The following is a 22231-nucleotide window of genomic DNA, read 5'->3' on the forward strand; positions in this document are numbered from 1 at the left end:
TTGCATGGATTTAGTTTTAAAAGCGTTGTGACTTGAACTTTACCAAGTTCGGCATACCAAAATATGTTAAAAGATGGTACTTGATGTTACCCTGCAACAAGTAAGGGCCTGCTCCGTGTGTTTGGGGTGTGATGGGGGGGGGGGGGCATAGTGTCAAATGATCAGTATGTGTTTACATTATTAATTATTCCCATTTTCCAATGTGTGGTCCAGTAGCATTGTTCATCTTAATACTCTGAATCAAGTATAGAAATATGCCGTCTCCCTCTGTTTGTTGCAGCAAATGTCTAACACTAATACTGTACTGTATTTGTGAACAAATAAATAATTTAACAATGCATGTACATGCATTTCCTATTCACTTACCCATTACCCATAAGCAACCAGACATGTCACACACCAGTTGTAGATGAGGCAACGAGGCCCCTCTCCACAGCCAAACATTATCAGAGGGAAGGAAGCTGTATAAGTCCTTAACTTGTAGTGATCATTTGTTGGGAGAAACATTAGGTGGCAGCATTTAGCAGCCCTCTTCAAGTCTATCACAGCCAGAAGTCAACCCTGAAAGAATCCCTGGAACCCCCTGAATACAATCATCACTATAATGTGTAGGAGACAATCCTTATTGTGGACCTTTACATTCCAACATAATCAAAAGCAGCCATAAGTCTCCTCTGGAGCTCAACTGATTTAGGGTGCAATAATGGCAGCCATGTTTTAAGTCAGATTTGAATTTTATGTTCCAATTTTTAGAGATGTCATACCTGGGATCATTCACACAAAGTTTCGTCTCCATAGGCCTAGTAGTTGGAGAGATGTCATAGCTTGATCATATATCAAAATATGCCAAAAAGAGTATACCAGTATGATATTCTGCATGCCCCATAGTTGCTGCCTATCAAATTCCATAATGACACATGAAGAGATGGCTGAGTGATCGGCAAACATTACAATGTCAATATGGTCGCTGTCTGCCATGTTAAAGATGGATTGGAATTCTGTGAGCACTTTTTAGAGACATCAGTGCTGGGATTGTTCATCCAGTTTCAGAGCCATAGGCCTTGCAGTCTCGGAAATGTTGAAAGTACAGTAATACAGTAGAACAGATTGACAAAAATCGAAACATGCCAATAACCGTGTACACTCAAGCAAACTTTCAGTTTCATAGGCTTTGTAGTTTTAGAGAAACCTAAGAGTTAATGAAGGACAGAGAGACAATACGCCTTGACATAAGTTCATTTGACTTTCAACCAGGTGAGCTAAAAATGTGTGCATGTATGCACATACATGCAATGTGCTCAATTAATGGAAATATTTGTGATCATGGTGACACCATCTGCTTTGGTAGCTGTTATCTTACTTGAAACATGATGTGAACTCCTATGCACAAACTCAATGTGTATAATTTCTGATTACTGCTGAATATTTTTCACATCTTTAAACAACATCCCACACAGTTTTCATTTTATTCTCTTCATAGTACATGATTGGACAGATTCTCATTTCAATGTCTCACTTAATTTGGATAAGGGGAAAGAAATTGAAAGTTTAACCTCAAGTCACGGATGTATAAGTTACCAATTCATTATTTTGGAAAGCTCTCATGGGAATTCCAGTTAAGAGTGACAGATTTGGGTTTAACACTGCTTTTAACAGTATTCCAGTTATGTAATGGCATGTCAGCTTAATGTGGGAGGAAAGTCCGAAATGATGCAGGTCTCAGAAATTTACCATTTTGGTGAAACCCACGAGAGCTTCGGTATGGTGCTGACAAACCTAGAAACATAATCGGGGCTAACCAAGATTCAAAACCACAATCACTGGTTTATGACATGCCCAAGGGACACAACTCTGCACAGCGAATTGTGGTGCCTTTGACGCCCCATGCCCCTCCAGGTTAGAACTGGTCCACAGCAAACATTGCTAGAAGCAACAGGCAACATATCAATCAGGCGGTCAGGTTCAATGACTTTGTGTCAATGTGCTCCAATGCTCACAATATCAATCAATGGATTGTCTGGTTCAGACTCGATTATTTACAGGCCAACATCATGTATCTATTGTTGAATGTCCCATTAAAATTTCTTTTTGAAAGACCTTGGTATGCTAGCAACAAGGAATTTGTAAATATTGTATTCTTGCCCTTAACTGGAAAGATTCCTATCTTGAATAGGATGAATGTCGAAATTACTTGCATTGTCATTATGTGCACAAACAAGGATTATATGACCAAACTATTCATTTATACATTCAGTATTGCTCAAATGTTGCCTTACAGGAAAAAGATGTTTTTGTCATTAATGCCCTCGATATAGAAGTGGTAGAAGTGTATAAGTGAAATTAGTCCAAAGCAGCCCATATGCATGTTGTACAAAGCGGGTAAGTGGAGCAGCAGGTCATGATTGGTGACTTGGTTGATAATGTGTCATTGTACCCTGACAGCGTGTTCCCTTAATGTCAACCACTGGTTTATCTGCCCCAGACTTGGGTGAAGCATCAAACAACAAACAAAATATTAAGATCCATATTGGGTCAAAACCTATCAATCTTTGATTTTAAATTTGATCGGGATAGAAGAATGCTAACATGATTAAGCAATAGCGGAGCCTTATTGGACAAGAGAGGGCTGCCCTTGTATAAATAATACTTGTATCAAACCAACTGAGCTGAGCAAATGTAAGGAACAAAAGAGACAAGAAGACTACAGAACTTCAAATATAACACATTTTCCTTAAGTCTTCCGACATGAACATCAATTTTCTTTGACTTTAATTCTGCTTGCATTTTAATTTAGATTTACATCATTTAGTTCTCATGAACAATATTCTATTTGAAGCGCATTTCCTGGCGTAGTGCAGTCTGTGGTCCTAGTTACTGATCCTAAGCCCAAATCTATCAAAACTCTCAGTGTACTGTCGAGATATTGTATGACTGGGAGCAGTGTTCCCCTTGTACTATATAAATGTGGACATTAATGTGACAATCATGACAATAGGGGCCTTTGAAAGATGAAAATGACCAACAGCTTTGGTATGTAATTCAAGCATATCCTTTACCTTCATCAGAAATGCTTTAAAACAGTCAGTGAACCAAAATATACCTAAAATGATGTTAAAGCCCTGTTCATTCTTGTTCTCACAGGTATTTTTCCCAAAGATGAATGAAATACAAAACACAATTATCAAAGTTCAATATAATGGTGTGCACTGTTTATTTGCAAGCATAATGTCAATTGTAATTAAGTCAGCAGCTTAATAATAACAGTTCTAATTTTAAATTAGAATCCCTGGTCATGTCTAATGATTCCAGAGTTTTCTTTGTTTATCTATCAGCATTGCAATTTGTTTGACTGTTAGCACAATAACTAAGAATATATATCCCTAGACATATTTACTTTGTAAATTGTTCAACCAATGTCACTATACATTACATGTTTACAACTGTTCAGCCGACTGGGGAGATTGTGTATCTGCTAACATAGAATTTGATCTAAATTGGTCGATGGAATACAGGCAGGGCTTGGGCATAAGGTGATACCATTATTTAGGCCAATGAGTGAAAGTGCTATCACTCTCCACTTGGCAAATTGCAAAAGTCAAGCTTTCAGTAGAGCCTTGTTTCATCACTCAAACCTTTTGCTCTCTTGAGGTGGTAGTAGCTAGTTAACAGAACAGTTTGATACACAACTGCTATCTGAGAGATGGTATGTTGATGGAATCAAGTCTGGAAACCAATGTCTCTTAGTCTTACTTCCAATATTTGAAGTTCAAAACCATATTTTATTCACTTTCTTGGCATGTCCCAAGTCAAATATTATATTACTGACACAAAATAAGGGAAGTAATTATTTTAATGTAGCTATCGTTGAGGTGTACAATTTACAATACTGTGGCATCGCATGTGAACGCAACATCTAATCACAATGAAATTTTGATTCATGCAAGAACAGCATGCCAAAGTACCTATGGGGGAACTCACAATTACTAATACAAATGAGCGAAGCACATGCTTAGAAATGCCTCCAGTATCTCAATGACCAGACCAAATGGCGAATGGTGGGTACAACAGAGGGGCGGACATCAATATCCCAAGTTGCCCAAATGTTTGGCAAATCAAATAGTTTAATTTCTCAACTGTCAGACAAGTACCGTCGAATAGGTGAGGCCAAAGAGACCTGGGTGTTGCAGGCCTAAAATGTCGAGACTTAGACAAGACTGTCTCATTACATTAATTGCACTACACAACCGATTCAAATCCGGAAAGCCAATTTCAACAGCTACCATCAAAAACTGTTTCTTTGAAGCCCGCCTGAAAGCAAAGCATCCTGTGAAGGGTGTGACCCCAGTAGGTTACCATAGGCGACAAAGACTGGGGTGGGCTAGGCAACACCAGGGCTGAGCATCAATGTCATTACCCAATATTTACAGACAAATCAAGATTTTCCGCCCAGTTCTGAGATGGTACAAAACGTTGGTGACGCAGCAAGTGCAGTATGCAAGGGCAACAATTCTTGACCACGATTTGTATGGGGGCGGTACTGTTATGGTGTGGAGCAGCATCACACTTGACAGGCGAACTGATTTGGTTATTGTGAGTGGGCATTTAACTGTCCAGCTATATCTTGACGAAATTTTGTGTCATGTCGTTGTTCCAATTGCTAGAATTATCAGCAGAAATTTTGAACTGCAAGATGGCAATGCCTCACCACATCATGCCCAGGTCAATTGATCATCTCTGACAAGAAGGCATATGGGCATTGGACTAGCCAGCTAAGTCCCCTGACGAGTCCCCAATAGAGCATCTGTGGGATGTACTCACCCGGAGAGTGTATGCGACAGACCCAACACCAACTAATGTGGTCCGACTTGGGGTAGCTCGTCAGTCAGATTGACGGGCAATAGCATGGAAAACATGCACAAATTCATCAACAGTATGCCATCAAGGTGTCGACATTGATCGAAGTAAGGATAAGATTTATGGATGAACAACTTCTTTATTACAATTAGGAGCGACACCGTTATCAACCAAGTGAGAGACATTTCGGTGTAGGTTCTAACACTGTTATTAACCAAGTGATCACTTGCTTGATAACGGTGTAAGAACCTAAACTGAAAAGTTGCTCCTAATTGTAATAAAGAAGATGTTCATCCATAAATATTATCCTTACTTAGTACTCAAACTTCTATATGCCTCTCAAAGAAGATATTGAACCTACACGCATAAAAAAGTGTCATTACACCTTCATTATCATTTCATCAGTTCCCTTATTTTTGTCGGTAGTATAATTTTGTGGCATTTGATAAAATCCTTCAGAAATGTTGTATTCTTGGTAGAACACTTTACTCGGATTTTATACAAAATAATCCATATATCATCACAAATATCTATCTGATATGATGAGAAAGAGACAAGTTCAAGCTGATATACTCCAATGTTTATGGCTAATACTGGTAATGTTACCATTGTTAAGTTGTTAATTCCTAATTAGCATGATTAGGCTACAAAGCTACTTGAAAGTGGTCAACATACAGAACAGGTTAAATTTGATTTAAATGCCAAAGGCAAGTTACCATATGAGCATAGATGTCCCAGATAAGTATTGTTTGCAACTTTGCATGCATTTCCATGGAGAGGGTAATAATAATCAACAAAATACAGCTTGTGTTTCATAACAATCCTTGTTGCCATGAGAGTGGAAGGTGACAAGGTTTATAAAAAGTGTCAATTTACATCAAATTCAAGATTAAAATTCTCAAAAACTTAGAAATGGACATGAAAATCACTTTAATTCAGATGCCAATACATATCATAGATGAAGTCAATTTGTAAATGGAAAATTGTACAAATTTATGCCACAGCCAAGATTAACAGCAGAATTACACTAACTAATCTAAAAACAGTCATGATTTATCACAAATACTTCAATCATTCTCAGTAAATAGACATTTAGCCATATCTGGATCACCCTAATCATTCAAATGTGGTGGTGACCTAGCACATGCACTAGACAAGGGAGGTAACTCCAATTGAACAGCTGGAACCAGTGCTTGCAGATGTTATATTTATCTAGTCCTTATTAATTCTATGGAAAACATAAACACAAGTTATTTCGGTGGATGTATGATGGAGCTTTAATATTTATCAAGATTACATAACAATTTAAGACATGTTGCTTATCTAGATATTATCAAGCACTTAAAAAATTGTTAGCCTATTTTTCTTTCTGCATTTAAAGGATAGAACTTAAAAATTCTGACAAAACCGTCACTACCTGTATGACACTAAAATGTCCAGTGTTATTAAAATGTCAACAAACTATCCTCACAGATATCATATTATAACTTTGGACAAGAAAAAACATGATATGAAGAGTCAGTACTCAGTAGTATGGGTGTCCAAGCTTTCTCAAGAGGAAACAAGCAAAATACGAAAACTCTTTCCTGGCACAACTCGATTGTAATTCATACATGATACTGTCATTTTGGAGAGTGTGCAAGCAGCAAATTCAACTAGTCCAAGCTTTGGAGTCCGTGGGACAAACGAGAGAACAAGAGTGACTATTGAGACTGTTCCAACTTCACATTCAACCGTTTCTCGCACAGTTTGTGTTTACTGTTCACTCCTGTGTCTGCCCCTGTTCGTCTTCACAGGCAGCATCAGACGTCCACAGTGTCAGGTTGTCACGCAGGAGTTGCATTATAAGTGAACTGTCCTTATATTCCTCACTGCTAAGTTGATCTATCTCTCCTATGGCGTCATCGAAGGCTTCCTTAGCCAAAGCACATGCTTTGTCTGGTGAATTTAGAATTTCATAAAAGAAAACAGAAAAGTTCAGTGCCAAGCCTAAACGGTTAGGATGTGTTTTATCCATTTTTTCCTTTGCGATTTTGTATGCTTCTTCATAAGCATGTTGAGCTTTCTGCTGGACCTCCGTCTTGCTGTCGCCTTCGGAGAACTCAGCAATATACCTGTAGTAGTCGCCTTTCATTTTCAGGTAAAATACTTTTGCTGCTTCGTCCTCTGCTTTCTCGATGAGGTGCTTATCCAATAATTCCAAAACAACGTTACATGTCTTATTCAGTTCTTTCTCTATACTTTGTCGAAACTCCTTGGCAATTTCCTTCTTCCTATCCGCTGTTTCTGGCTTGTTTTCGATCATACAAACAACCCTCCATGACGATCTTCTAGCGCCGACAACATTCTTAAATGCCACTGACAGCAGATTTCGCTGATCGGCGGTTAGCGGTTTCTGATCACGCTCTGTCACTAGTCTCATCGCCTCGGCCATATCGTCGTACCTTTCAGCTTGCTCAGCCAGTCTGGCCTTGTACACCAACTCATCAAACTCTTTCGCCTGGTCAGTCATTCTGGCAATCTCTACCAGAAGTGTCAAAGTGTGAAGCGATCGGCGATTCTTCAACAACTAGATTCGATTTGAAAAAGGAAGGGCCTGAGCGGCACTTTCCAAAATGGCGGATGCTGAGTCTGGCTGTTGCTTCGTGATCCCTCTGCGAAATGAATCATTAGCTCGTGTGCAAAAGCGGTGTTGCGCTTTCTTATTTACCCATGAAAATAAGATCCGATGTTAGGGACCGATTCAAGAAGGATGTGGTGGACTTTTCTTATAGGCAGTTACCAACCTGTCATCATCAATACAAATATTATTGTTATGTGCTAAACATAATAGAATTGATATAATATCCTTACTTATATATGTGTTGGGGGGATATTAAAGTTGTTAATCGCAATTCAGACAATATTGATAATAAAAGTGTTTTGTGCATTTGATAGGTTCCCTAAAGTAATTTCTGAAGAAAATCAATGGCAAGGTAATGCAGCATTACAGCTTTGAGCCCGCTTGTGAATGACGCACTCTTTGTTGACCGAATGTAGTAACCTGGCAACTAATTTCCTGGTGTAAGTGCCGCATATGTGTGCGAAATATTGAATATTTCACCACCTCATGAAAATCGAGGTCGTGCATGCACAAGCATGTACTTTACGATCTATATTTGACATTTGACCAGTATCAATTGAACAGCCTCGTGTAATCAATATGACACTCGCACCGTGACAACTGTACACTTAAATAACGCACGCGGCTGTAGCTTAGCATCATATCTATACACAATGAAATATAAACGAAGTCTAGCTCTCCATTGACATGCAAATTACCAGCATAGGTATAGGTATAGGTATATATATATATATATATATATATATATATATATATATATATATTCAAACCCCACAAGGCATGACAAAATACACAAAACTCATTTCAAATGCCATACAGCTGTCATTTATATTGGATGCTTGGCGCGTGTAATACAATGCGCTACGGTTATAGTGTTACCCAGCAATGTCACACGTGTCGTGGAAGAATATACAGTGAGGTAGGGACGTGAAGAAGATTCTCCATAAAATGTAGATGGGCTCAATTATCATCGTCACCAAATACGTTTTCGATGTAATATTACTTTATATGCATGCCATGATTTATATCAGGTGTAACGTATGTTGTTGAGAACACACTTGCCTATGAAGAAGACACCTTGGTTTTCAATACTTTTGTGTTTCCATGGTAACAAGTTCAAATGTGTCTGTGATGATCGTTTTTACATTACTGGCAAATTGTACTAGCTCACAAGAGAGTTGTCCGACGTGTATGTAGGAGTTGCGTGTGTCTGTTTCCTCCCAGTGAGGGACTGTATAGGCGCGATGTGTAAACGAGGAAACATTATATTACGTAGAAATACACATTTAATGTTCTGAGTGGTACGATTAGAACTCGCGAGATGTCCGTATACCGAAACTGAGTATATTCCTGCATATACCGAAACTCGAGCAAGACGCTTGTATAGCGAAACTGAACCATCCGTATACCGAAACATACTGTACATACAGCATTGATGTCAAGCTATCCAACTTTACCTTGTGTTATTGAGTACATAATGTGTGTGTGTGTGTGTGCGTGCGTGTGTGCGTGCGTGCGTGCGTGCGTGCGTGCGTGTGTGTGTGTGTGTGTTTATTTACATGCATCCAACATATTATATGCATATTATATATTCATCGCATCCAATGTAAAATCGCACTTTATATACTGATTAAGCTGAGAGAAAGAACTTCCTATTTTGTATGCACAGTTCTATACTCGGAGCTTATAGGGAAGCATATGTTTTGTAGATTCGTAATTACAACAACGGCGTAGGAGATAACGTTTTCCGTCCTATCCCATATATTCGAATAGAACATGTAACTTGGTATATGTAATTATTACATTAAGTCCCAAATGCATGCAAGACAAGCATCAACACACCAGCCTTCGACCATGGGAGATACAAAATGATAAAACCCTTTGACGCTTTTCCATGATCTACTTACAAGGCAAGACGATGACCTGTAGTATCACGTTAAGAACCGACCGAAAACATATCAGTAATCTTGAGTCAATCAACAATAAAGACTCTTTCACATTCGACCAGAAGACAATGTTGTTCTCCTTCATACGAAAAGATGTATTAATATACACATGTATTGTCATTCATCGACACGCACTATACCTCGGATACTGCACTAATTGCAGGAACCCGAGATGTACGAATAGACTAGCTGTCACTATATTTGATATTGACATCTTGATATTATAATTCTGGCAATTGATGGTGTATATAAAAGCAAACTTCCATAACTTTGTTACATGTTGTTGAAATAATTTCGCACGATTAAACTTGTCATTTTAACACCCTCTGCCTCAATCACGCGGTACACTCTAAACCCAAGTGTTCCACTTCTGAACACTAGACAGAACACATGGATGTAACACTTTTAGAACGCGTCCATGTGTTCTGAAAATATTCTGAACGTTGATGTTCTCGACCCAGAACAGGAGTGTTCTACAAACATATTTAGAACGCTTCAACGTGTTCTGACGATGTAACGCTTTTAGAACGCCTGTAAAGTGTTCTGGACCGAGATTCAGAACACTACACGTTCTCGGACACGTACTTCCACATTACTGAAACGACAACTCATCGTGTGTGTCGAATACAATTTACCCGATGTTTTTCAAGGTGTAAGAATTTACACCATACACCCATGCATATTCTCTGGCATAAAATCACACGGACGAAATTCTGAACTGCAACCATGAATTCTTTATTATATTTGTTTGGGATGATCATGGATATTCAAGTCACTTATGAGTCAGAGTTCTTCATGAAACATTACAAACTGTCGTGTAGCAAATTGAAGCATACTTCCATACTCAAGTCTTTCACGAAGCGCATGTACTTCGCAGATGTTTCTTGTGGGTAAATATCCCCAAAGGACGATGTTCGTAACAGCGACATGACCATCGCAGGCTTCAGGAAACTTCATGTCAAATATGACTCCCCAACATCCTACAACACAAAACATTTATTTGATCATAGTCATATAGTTATCAAACTCGTACATATTACATAGGACATTCTAACAAATGTTCGTTAGTAAACCCAAGATTACCGTGACATTTGTTTCATTATTTATAGGTTGCAAAATGTTTTGCCAAAAATGTCATTTGACTAACAAAGTTACCACTTACTTGGATAAAGGTTAGAGCAAAATATACACAAGTACCTTCTTATTTGATCTGCAAAACCTTGTGTCTTTTCCTCCTTTGTGTAGACGTGTGCCCTGTGCAATAGTTTCCATGGATGGTACTGATTATCTGCAATGCACCCTGAAACCTGAAATAGAAACAACAAGACTGATTCTCTAAAATATTTCACATAAAATAGCCAAAAACATGTCCTGTGAAGGTTTAGTTCTTTTTGTTCATTACATACTTACACTACTCTCTGCTGATTTCGATGCATTGTCGATGCTTGCTGATCATGCCCTCGGATCCCAAATTTAGATGTTCAGAGATTTGTTGCATGTAGCCCGCTTCGCACTTTCAGGCGATTCATATAGAACCTGAAATATATATTCATTTTATTTGAACATCATTCAAATAAACGGAAACGTTCAAATAGTGACACTTGCAATTTGGATTGGAATTTCATCTCATAATTTATAAATAAAGCGTGTGGAACAATGGCAGAAATGACGGTCAAAATGGCGAGTAATATGTCGTCTGCTATGCGTTTTGTAAGGGGCCGGTTATACTTCGTTGGGATCAGCATATGAATATATCGCCGAAATATTACATTATTTTAGGTACGTATTAAATATGAAACAAAAGTATTCCTAGATGGATACTTACCACAGACACACCTCAGATCATAGGAAATTGTAGCGCCAAATACATGCGACGTCACGCCAGTTTCTCACATAACGGATGTGAATCACAGAGCATGGACAGCTTTGAATGCTTGTTAGAAAAACAGAACACCGATGTTCTATTAATGGAACACGTGTTCTCGCATATAACATTATAGAACACAGCAGAACACACGCGTTCTAGGAGAGAACGCAGGCGTTCAGCAAATAGACCGTATATGTTCCAGAGCACCCATTAAAGATCCAGCTAAAATTAGCCATCAGAATGCCAGTGTTCTGATACACGTAAATGTCCCCAATGCAAGCAAGTTATTTCCATGTATTAGCAATGAGTTGTATTTCAGTAATGTTTCTTGTTGTATTTATTCAGGCTACATATGAGTTGTTATTAACACAAAGTATGCCATGTTTATAAACTATTTATTATTCATCAAACTCAAAATATAACCCTTCTTATACACATTTTCTGTTTGACATACCAATCTACCAGCCTCTCTTCTTCTCAAAAATAAATATTCCGAAAACACAAATATGATGGTCGAATTTAAATTTGTCTAACAGCATTCAGCACATTAACTCTGCTAATGTGCATGGACTTCTCCCAGGAGAGAACACACGCGTTCTACATCAGATCACAGGCGTTCAGCAATAGCACACGTGCTGCACGAATTAGAACATTCGTATTCTGTGGCAGAACGTATGGACGCGTCCAGTGTTCTATATTAGAACACATAGATTTAGAGTGTACGTGTTGTGACGGGTCATGAACTCCATATATTACAGCAACCTCACTATTTATAGACCTGACTCATTAATACCAAGGAGTCCATATATATCTTTGTAAAATCTCCTTGTTAATACTGATATCTGATCATGGTAACAGAAAGAAAAGGAATGATTATGTTAACTGGACCATATGGTGTTATTTCATCAAGTAAAGACAATGCAACACACTTAGGGATTATCTTCGTGGATTTTTAAAATATTTTGTTTGTATTTTAGATTGTAATCAAGTACTAAATATCCCTGGAATAACAAACGATCAACATATTATTGTAAATCTGGCTGACATTTTGACTCCGGAAGTGTTTGACTACGGAAATGAGGTCACTCGGCCACCTGCACCCCCGAACTTGATAAATGCATCAGATAAGTCTATGTAAGGTGTCCAAGCCTGTGAGATTAATCATTATCAGAGGTTCCAAAGATAACATGAACTGCATGAAGCCAGTTACTTTAGTGGTTATCGTTATAAACTACACGAGCATTAAGTATATGAGACAATCGGTCGTTATACGTGTGTTTTCAGTTTTAAAAAAGAGGAAATTGTTTGATCGTTTTTGTATCTGAAATTTCAGATTTGGAATATCTTTTTTGTTTTGTACTTCTTACAAGTGGGATGATGCATGGAGGCAACATATGCCAACAGACATGAACTTGACAACAAATAACTGTGCCTATATATAAGATGGCATCATGTTAATTCCTAATAATTGCTTTCATTACCGTGCACATTTTGGGATATACCGAAAGCATTGTAGGATTACATACTGGCATGGGTGGGAATCCCAAACCATTTCGTTATGTCATGAAAAGTGGTTAAATGACCGACACGTGCACACGCGGAGCTCGTTATCCAGCATTGGACTGTGTAGCATAATACCGCTCGTCAACACCTCACGGAGCATGCGCAGTGGCGGTGTCCGGAAAGTCGCTTACACTACTTAGCAGGGGATATCTGTGTATTGCATAACGTAATCAATACAAGAGGTCGGTGGCCATGGCGACTGCTACCCTCGAGCGCCACAAACACAAATTATGACCGATTGACAGAGGTTGATAATCAGCCATGTAGCAAATCTGTTGGGACTTCTGGTCCATGCGGGTATGCGGCTTTGCATGAAGAAGCCATCATTAATGTCCCAGCTCCTGGAAAATAAATCTATATTTCGGTATATGGTCTCTGAAAATGCACAACTGGGTTTTCTGATGTGGGCTGGGAACATCAAAAATATATTCCGTACATATTCTGTCCTATATGTTCACCCTGAAACAACTTACAATTATAGCACAGACCATACACCGATGGAGTCTTCCTACTTGTCCAGGAGACCCGTGAAGATCCAGGTTAGAATAGGTCTTCAGAACCCATGCTTGTCGTTTGTTTGTATGTTGTTTGACGCTGCACTCAGCAATATTCCATCTATATGACGGCGGTAAATAATCGAGTCCGGACCAGACAGGCGACTATGCTTGAAGTAAGAGGCGACTGACGGGATCGGGTGGTCAGGCTCGCTGACTTAGTTGATACATGTTATCGTATCCTAATTGCGTTGATCGATGCTCATGATGTCAGTCACTGGATTGTCTGGTCCATACTCGGTTATTTACTCGTCATATAGCTGGAATATTGCTGGGTGCGGCGTGAGGCAACAAACAAACTTGTCCAGTACCTATTGTTATAGGTACTAATTTACCCAAATACCAGTATATGGTTTCTGCAATTAGTTGTGACAAAATAGATGTTATTAAATCTGGTAAGAACACTCGGGATCAAGCGAAAGACTTTGGCCATTACATATGTGTGGAAGTAGAATACCCCACATGTACAACTGTTAAATATTCATTAATACATCTTTACACATACAATGTAATTATTAGTTCCCAGCTTCGTCACATGCATCGTGTAGGAATATGTGTTCTAACTTCAATCGGGAGCTATATCTACATCTATGCATGTCTTTGGTTGGAGAAAGTCAAAAGAGAGTTGAAAAAAAACCAGGACAGGTTCTCGAGGAGGGTACGAATTTTACAGTGCACTTGACGTGTCAATAAAGGGAACATCACGCTATAGAGCGAACACCGGTGTGCTTGTCGTGTTAATACAGGGGGACCTCACGCTATAGAGCGAATACTGGTGCACTTGCCGTTGGATTACCGGGGACATCACGCTATAGAGCAAACATTGGTGCAATTGCCGTGTTAATACAGGGGACGTCACGCTATAGAGCGAACACTGGTGCACTTGACGTGTTAATACGGGGGACGTCACGCTATAGAGCAAACATTGGTGCAATTGACGTGTTAATACAGGGGACGTCACGCTATAGAGCGAACACTGGTGCACTTGACGTGTTAATACGGGGGACGTCACGCTATAGAGTGAACACTGGTGCACTTGACGTGTTAATACGGGGGACGTCACGCTATAGAGCGAACACTGGTGCACTTGACGTGTTAATACGGGGGACGTCACGCTATAGAGCGAACAATGGTGCACTTGACGTGTTAAAACGGGGGACGTCACGCTATAGAGCGAACACTGGTGCACTTGACGTGTTAATACGGGGGACGTCACGCTATAGAGCGAACACTGGTGCACTTGACGCGTTAATACGGGGGACGTCACGCTATAGAGCAAACACTGGTGCACTTGACGTGAAGTCGGGAGTTGGAACAAATTACCCATACCAGAGCGCGAATGTACTTTTTGTCATCTATCCGATATTGCAGTTGAATACCATTACAATTATTTGATTCCGTATTTAAACTCAGAACGTAAGATATATCTACCAACATGTGATTCAGCTAGACCGAATATATATTATTTTTTCAATCTCTCTTTCAATGTACAAAACTCGGAATCATGAAAAACTCAGCAAATTCTGTAATATTGTCATGAAATATGTTAAATCCTCATGCAAACCCTCTTACGCCATCATGCAATTTGTATTTGTCGTGCGCCGAGTATGTCGGCCTGGGAGCAAATAAAGTTATGTTCTTTTATGTCACACAACTGGTTGTTGCTGAGAACACTCAACATTCTGATGCTCATTGGTGTCTTGAAATAATCCCACTCTCACCAACCCTTATCACATTCAAAGAATTTATTTATAAGAAGGAAGGTGCGTTCCTTTCTTCGTGCGACGAGGCGTTAAATACATGTGAATAACTGCATCTGCATGACTCGGCGACGAGTGTAGCGACACAAGTGCTTGTAACGTTGTACACGCTGTGTGTCACGTGCTGACCCCGGACAACCTGATATGGTCATAACGTGCTGCCTGGGTCTCGTCATATAATCTGGAGCAATGTCGTTAATTAGAAATAGCTGATTATATAAGAAAACGTGCGATGCAGCTGATTAGTGCGCTTATGAGTGTTTCACATACAACCGACATCGCTAACCCCCCCCCCCCCCCCCCCCCATCTTCCTGTTACAAAGTACAGATTGTTAACAATCAGTTTTAGATAATATGTCGATGAGTCACCTGACCCAAATATACAAGCAGGTGAAAACTACATCACAGTATCCATTGAATAGGCCTGCGCCTATATCTCCCTCCTTCAGCCACGAGAGTCACCTTGAGTACCGGGTCTAGTATCCCCCTACACAGGTGTCTCAACAGTCGAGTCATGCTGCTTTATACGTTGTCACCTTGACAACCGGGGCTTGTCTCCTAACACACAGGTGTCTCAACAGTCGAGTCATGCTGCTTTATACGTTGTCACCTTGACAACCGGGGCTTGTCTCCTAACACACAGGTGTCTCAACAGTCGAGTCATGCTGCTTTATACGTTGTCACCTTGACTAAAGGGGCTAGCCTCCTAACACACAGGTGTCTCAACAGTCGAGTCATGCTGCTTTATACGTTGTCACCTTGACAACCGGGGCTTGTCTCCTAACACACAGGTGTCTCAACAGTCGAGTCATGCTGCTTTATACGTTGTCACCTTGACAACCGGGGCTTGTCTCCTAACACACAGGTGTCTCAACAGTCGAGTCATGCTGCTTTATACGTTGTCACTTTGACTACAGGGGCTTGTCTCCTAACACACAGGTGTCTCAACAGTCGAGTCATGCTGCTTTATACGTTGTCACCTTGACAACCGGGGCTTGTCTCCTAACACACAGGTGTCTCAACAGTCGAGTCATGCTGCTTTATACGTTGTCACCTTGACTAAAGGGGCTAGCCTCCTAACACACAGGTGTCTCAACAGTCGAGTCATGCTGCTTTATACGTTGTCACCTTGACAACCGGGGCTTGTCTCCTAACACACAGGTGTCTCAACAGTCGAGTCATGCTGCTTTATACGTTGTCACCTTGACAACCGGGGCTTGTCTCCTAACACACAGGTGTCTCAACAGTCGAGTCATGCTGCTTTATACGTTGTCACCTTGACTAAAGGGGCTAGCCTCCTAACACACAGGTGTCTCAACAGTCGAGTCATGCTGCTTTATACGTTGTCACCTTGACAACCGGGGCTTGTCTCCTAACACACAGGTGTCTCAACAGTCGAGTCATGCTGCTTTATACGTTGTCACCTTGACAACCGGGGCTTGTCTCCTAACACACAGGTGTCTCAACAGTCGAGTCATGCTGCTTTATACGTTGTCACTTTGACTACAGGGGCTTGTCTCCTAACACACAGGTGTCTCAACAGTCGAGTCATGCTGCTTTATACGTTGTCACCTTGACAACCGGGGCTTGTCTCCTAACACACAGGTGTCTCAACAGTCGAGTCATGCTGCTTTATACGTTGTAACAATGACTACAGGGGCTAGTCTCCTAACACACAGGTGTCTCAACAGTCGAGTCATGCTGCTTTATACGTTGTCACCTTGACTAAAGGGGCTAGTCTCCTAACACACAGGTGTCTCAACAGTCGAGTCATGCTTCTTCATACGTCACCTTGACTACAGGGGCTAGTCTCCTAACACACAGGTGTCTCAACAGTCGAGTCATGCTGCTTTATACGTTGTCACCTTGACAACCGGGGCTAGTCTCCTAACACACAGGTGTCTCAACAGTCGAGTCATGCTGCTTTATACGTCACCTTGACTACAGGGGCTTGTCTCCTAACACACAGGTGTCTCAACAGTCGAGTCATGCTGCTTTATACGTTGTCACCTTGACTACAGGGGCTAGTCTCCTAACACACAGGTGTCTCAACAGTCGAGTCATGCTTCTTCATACGTCACCTTGACTACAGCGGCTAGTCTCCTAACACACAGGTGTCTCAACAGTCGAGTCATGCTGCTTTATACGTTGTCACCTTGACTACAGCGGCTAGTCTCCTAACACACAGGTGTCTCAACAGTCGAGTCATGCTGCTTTATACGTTGTCACGTTGACTACAGGGGCTAGTCTCCTAACACACAGGTGTCTCAACAGTCGAGTCATGCTGCTTTATACGTCACCTTGACTACAGCGGCTAGTCTCCTAACACACAGGTGTCTCAACAGTCGAGTCATGCTGCTTTATACGTTGTAACATTGACTACAGGGGCTAGTCTCCTAACACACAGGTGTCTCAACAGTCGAGTCATGCTTCTTCATACGTCACCTTGACTACAGCGGCTAGTCTCCTAACACACAGGTGTCTCAACAGTCGAGTCATGCTGCTTTATACGTTGTCACCTTGACTACAGGGGCTAGTCTCCTAACACACAGGTGTCTCAACAGTCGAGTCATGCTTCTTCATACGTCACCTTGACTACAGCGGCTAGTCTCCTAACACACAGGTGTCTCAACAGTCGAGTCATGCTGCTTTATACGTTGTAACATTGACTACAGGGGCTAGTCTCCTAACACACAGGTGTCTCAACAGTCGAGTCATGCTTCTTCATACGTCACCTTGACTACAGCGGCTAGTCTCCTAACACACAGGTGTCTCAACAGTCGAGTCATGCTGCTTTATACGTTGTCACCTTGACTACAGGGGCTAGTCTCCTAACACACAGGTGTCTCAACAGTCGAGTCATGCTTCTTCATACGTCACCTTGACTACAGGGGCTAGTCTCCTAACACACAGGTGTCTCAACAGTCGAGTCATGCTGCTTTATACGTTGTCACCTTGACTACAGGGGCTAGTCTCCTAACACACAGGTGTCTCAACAGTCGAGTCATGCTGCTTTATACGTTGTCACCTTGACTACAGGGGCTAGTCTCCTAACACACAGGTGTCTCAACAGTCGAGTCATGCTGCTTTATACGTTGTCACCTTGACTACAGGGGCTAGTCTCCTAACACACAGGTGTCTCAACAGTCGAGTCATGCTTCTTCATACGTCACCTTGACTACAGCGGCTAGTCTCCTAACACACAGGTGTCTCAACAGTCGAGTCATGCTGCTTTATACGTTGTAACATTGACTACAGGGGCTAGTCTCCTAACACACAGGTGTCTCAACAGTCGAGTCATGCTTCTTCATACGTCACCTTGACTACAGGGGCTAGTCTCCTAACACACAGGTGTCTCAACAGTCGAGTCATGCTGCTTTATACGTTGTCACCTTGACTACAGGGGCTAGTCTCCTAACACACAGGTGTCTCAACAGTCGAGTCATGCTGCTTTATACGTTGTCACCTTGACTACAGGGGCTAGTCTCCTAACACACAGGTGTCTCAACAGTCGAGTCATGCTTCTTCATACGTCACCTTGACTACAGCGGCTAGTCTGTCTCACAGATAACGTATGTAATATATTTGTCTGCATATCTGTCCATATGTATGTTACAGGTGTTTCTTGAAGAGGTCATACAAAAGTGATAATATGAAACGTGAACATAATAATAATACCAATGACGACGATGGCAACAATACGAATATAAGGCGTCATCTGTTTATGGTGTGCAAGACACCTGGTGTCAGTGGTCTATGCCCAAAGCAGCACATTTGTGTCCCGGCCAAGGGATCAGTGTGCCTTCAGACTGCAGGCTCAGCGCTCAGGGCTAACGCTGTTGGTGAAGCTCGGGACTTGCGTCAGCACGCGAGGCCTTGGGCTCAAAATTGAAGTCCACCAGTTCACATTGTGACCCATATGAACGTGATTACCCATTGACCCCACTGTTTAAATGGTAGCATAATGCAGTTAAAAAGGAAAACGCCATGCATTGCATCAGCTCACAAATCTTATAGATGACATTCGCGGAACTGAAGACAATTACACGGCATATTTTCTTCTCAACCATGCTGAAGTTGAAAAAAGTGCAGAACCATCCTCATGCCGTGAAGCCATTGTATCGGAAAGAGGACACATAACAGTGGGCCGACTGCCGGTGAAGATGGGTACAGGTTATGTCTCAGACAGGGTATACGCATCACAGTGGGGCGACTGCCGGTGAAGATGGGTACAGGTATGTCTCAGACAGGGTATACGCATCACAGTGGGGTGACTGCCCTTGAAGATGGGTACAGGTATGTCTCAGACAGGGTATACGCATCACAGTGGGGTGACTGCCCTTGAAGATGGGTACAGGTATGTCTCAGGCAGGGCATACGCATCACAGTAGGACGACTGCCCTTGAAGATGAGTACAGGTATGTCTCAGGCAGGGTATACGCATCACAGTGGGGCGGCTGCCCTTGAAGATGGGTACAGGTATGTCTCAGACAGGGTATACGCATCACAGTGGGGCGACTGCCCTTGAAGATGGGTACAGGTATGTCTCAGACAGGGTATACGCATCACAGTGGGGCGACTGCCCTTGAAGATGGGTACAGGTAAGTCTCAGACAGTGTATACGCATCACAGTGGGGCGACTGCCCTTGAAGATGAGTACAGGTATGTCACAGACAGGGTAAACGCATCACAGTGGGGCGACTGCCCTTGAAGATGGGTACAGGTATGTCTCAGACAGGGTATACGCATCACAGTTGGGCGACTGCCCTTGAAGATGGGTACAGGTATGTCTCAGACAGGGTATACGCATCACAGTGGGACGACTGCCCTTGAAGATGGGTACAGGTAAGTCTCGGACAGGGTATACGCATCACAGTGGGGCGACTGCCGGTGAAGATGGGTACAGGTATGTCTCAGACAGGTTATACGCATCAGGGTATACGATTGTGTGGTACGAACTCAATTATTTACAGTCCGCCGTCACACACACACATATATATATACACACGCACAAACACGCACACACACAATACTATTGTGCAAAAAACATAACTCGCCTTGGTATTACCACGAATCCCAACGTCATTGTGAAACTACGATCTATCTCCTCGATACATTTACGAATCCCAACGCTATTGTGCAACTAGCACCTCTCAAAATGTTACAACCACGAATCCCAAAACTATTTGACAACCAACAATCCTCGTATTGGTACTGCCACGAATCCCAAAGCTTGTGTGCAGCCTCTGTCTTGGTAATTCCAAGAATACCAACATTTCTGTGTCGCCTGAATCCTTAACATTCGTGTAACCACGAATCCCTTTACTAATAGGCAACCAGTAATTGGCGATATGTTGCATTGTATAGTTAAGTATATATAACTTAATCCAAATAACAGCCACATAAGTTCGTTCATAGTGACCTATCCGACAAAGACTCACGGACTAGATACAGAGAAGATACTCAACATTCGTCCGATTCCTGGATGTGTTGCAGGGCAAGTTGGCATGTTGTGTGGGTAACATAGAAATCCACTGAACCAATCCAGGATATGGATGCGTGGCGGCTGCAGCAGGTGCCACATTCACACCATCTTTAATACTGTCCGTATGAAATAAGATAGTTGGATGGTTATTTTAAAAGATAGCCAAGGTAATATATTTGTTTAAATTCCTACCATGACTTTTGAAAATGCTCGCTTCCGGTCTCCGATCGATACAGCGTACTTCCGGATTCATTGTATGGTGTATGTCCTTTAAACCCGAGTGAGGAAATATATCGGGTTAATCATTATTACCACTCATAGTCTTCCTCTTTGTCAGATTAAAACATAAAGGAACTATATAATTCCTCTACAATAATTAAAAGGAAATTAATATATTGTTTCATAATTAGCACCGTAGACAAGCTACCTGCACATAGAGACCTGATGTCTCTCCTAGTCCAATATACCTAAACCTATGTATACTTGGTGACTTAAGGTTCGTGTTTTTCAATATCAATGTGATATCACTATACGCCAGTGCATTTGAACATGTAGACGAAATATAGAGTGACTATGTCTATGCTCTCAACAAGTGCAGGTCGCTTCAGTTAACGTAAAACACGGAACGGTACTGTAAGACTTTTCTAGGATGTTCTTGAATCGGGTACACAATTCCTCCTGTGAAGGAAGAACACTGCGTATGGAGAGAACGGGGCGGGGAGGTTGGGGAAGGGAGGATGAGGTTACGGTTGACAAAGAAAGTTGAGGTGAAGGGAGGGAGGTTGCCTTCGCCGTCTGCGATATACACATTACTATACATTGTGTGTATAGTTACCACATTGGGTTTGCAAACGTCATACAGTTGAGCATGCACAGCCTTATTTGTCAGAAAACTTCCATCTAAACAAACGCTTCGTGAATATAGAGATATTATTTTATGATTTTTAAATGTAGCCTCAACGATATAATATGAGTCTAATATCACACACGCACACGCGCGCACGCACGCACGCACACACACACACACACACACACACGCGTCAGGCCCAAGTATTCAGAAAACTGTACATAAGCATTACGGCACCTCTACACGAGGATGTATTGCATGTTTAACAATTAAGTCAGGGCGTGGCACTTAAAACTTAAACACGCCAATAAACACACATGGAAGATATCTGTCCTGTACAGCCAAGTTAGTTAGGAGAAGATCGATGTTATATTATAATCCAGCAGACAACAAGATATAACGCTTAATCTGTTCATAGGATATCACTTGTTTGTGTATATAAACAAAGTTTGACATCACAGACGCTATATTGGTGTATGATCTTGAAAATAATACCCGATACTCTTGAAATCTTGCAACCAGCAGTAAGTTGGGACGTCGCTTCGCATTACCAGGTAGTCTATATAAGACTTACATTGACACCCTGGCTAAATCGTAAATGTACGTAACATATGAGTCCTCTTTACACAAATTTCCACATCAATATTCTGTGCTCTGGTTAATCATAGTATACTTCAAGTGATTCGGAATTCTGCATTACAAATAGGAGCATAAGTAATACAATACAAGAAA

At 41.3% G+C, this 22231-nt stretch overlaps 1 protein-coding gene and 1 long non-coding RNA gene across 3 annotated transcripts; both read right to left on the reverse strand.

The window, feature by feature from the left end:
* Nucleotides 1-5659: 5659 nt before the first annotated feature.
* On the reverse strand, nucleotides 5660-7523 carry LOC124110786 (14-3-3-like protein 2). The gene has a single exon (XM_046470201.2). The coding sequence runs from the start codon at nucleotides 7364-7366 to the stop codon at nucleotides 6617-6619; it is 750 nt and encodes a 249-aa protein (XP_046326157.1). The 5' UTR covers nucleotides 7367-7523; the 3' UTR covers nucleotides 5660-6616.
* A 2255-nt stretch (nucleotides 7524-9778) lies between these two features.
* On the reverse strand, nucleotides 9779-11643 carry LOC124128695. Of its 2 annotated transcripts, XR_007220400.1 has the most exons (4): nucleotides 11249-11643; nucleotides 10834-10959; nucleotides 10621-10723; nucleotides 9779-10403 (listed from the first exon to the last, which is right to left on the reverse strand). It is a non-coding gene; the product is annotated as an uncharacterized LOC124128695 (long non-coding RNA). The 2 variants fall into 2 exon arrangements; XR_007220399.1 differs by having other exon boundaries at nucleotides 10834-11643.
* Between the last annotated feature and the right edge of the window lie 10588 nt (nucleotides 11644-22231).

This window comes from Haliotis rufescens, unplaced genomic scaffold (assembly GCF_023055435.1).
Source record: "Haliotis rufescens isolate VD_foot unplaced genomic scaffold, xgHalRufe1.0.p SCAF_13, whole genome shotgun sequence".
Lineage (NCBI taxonomy): Eukaryota > Metazoa > Mollusca > Gastropoda > Lepetellida > Haliotidae > Haliotis > Haliotis rufescens.

What these genes read in the sequence shown, in the direction of transcription:
- LOC124110786 (XM_046470201.2), bottom strand. Translation starts at nt 7,366, where the DNA reads ATGACTGACCAGGCGAAAGAGTTTGATGAGTTGGTGTACAAGGCCAGA.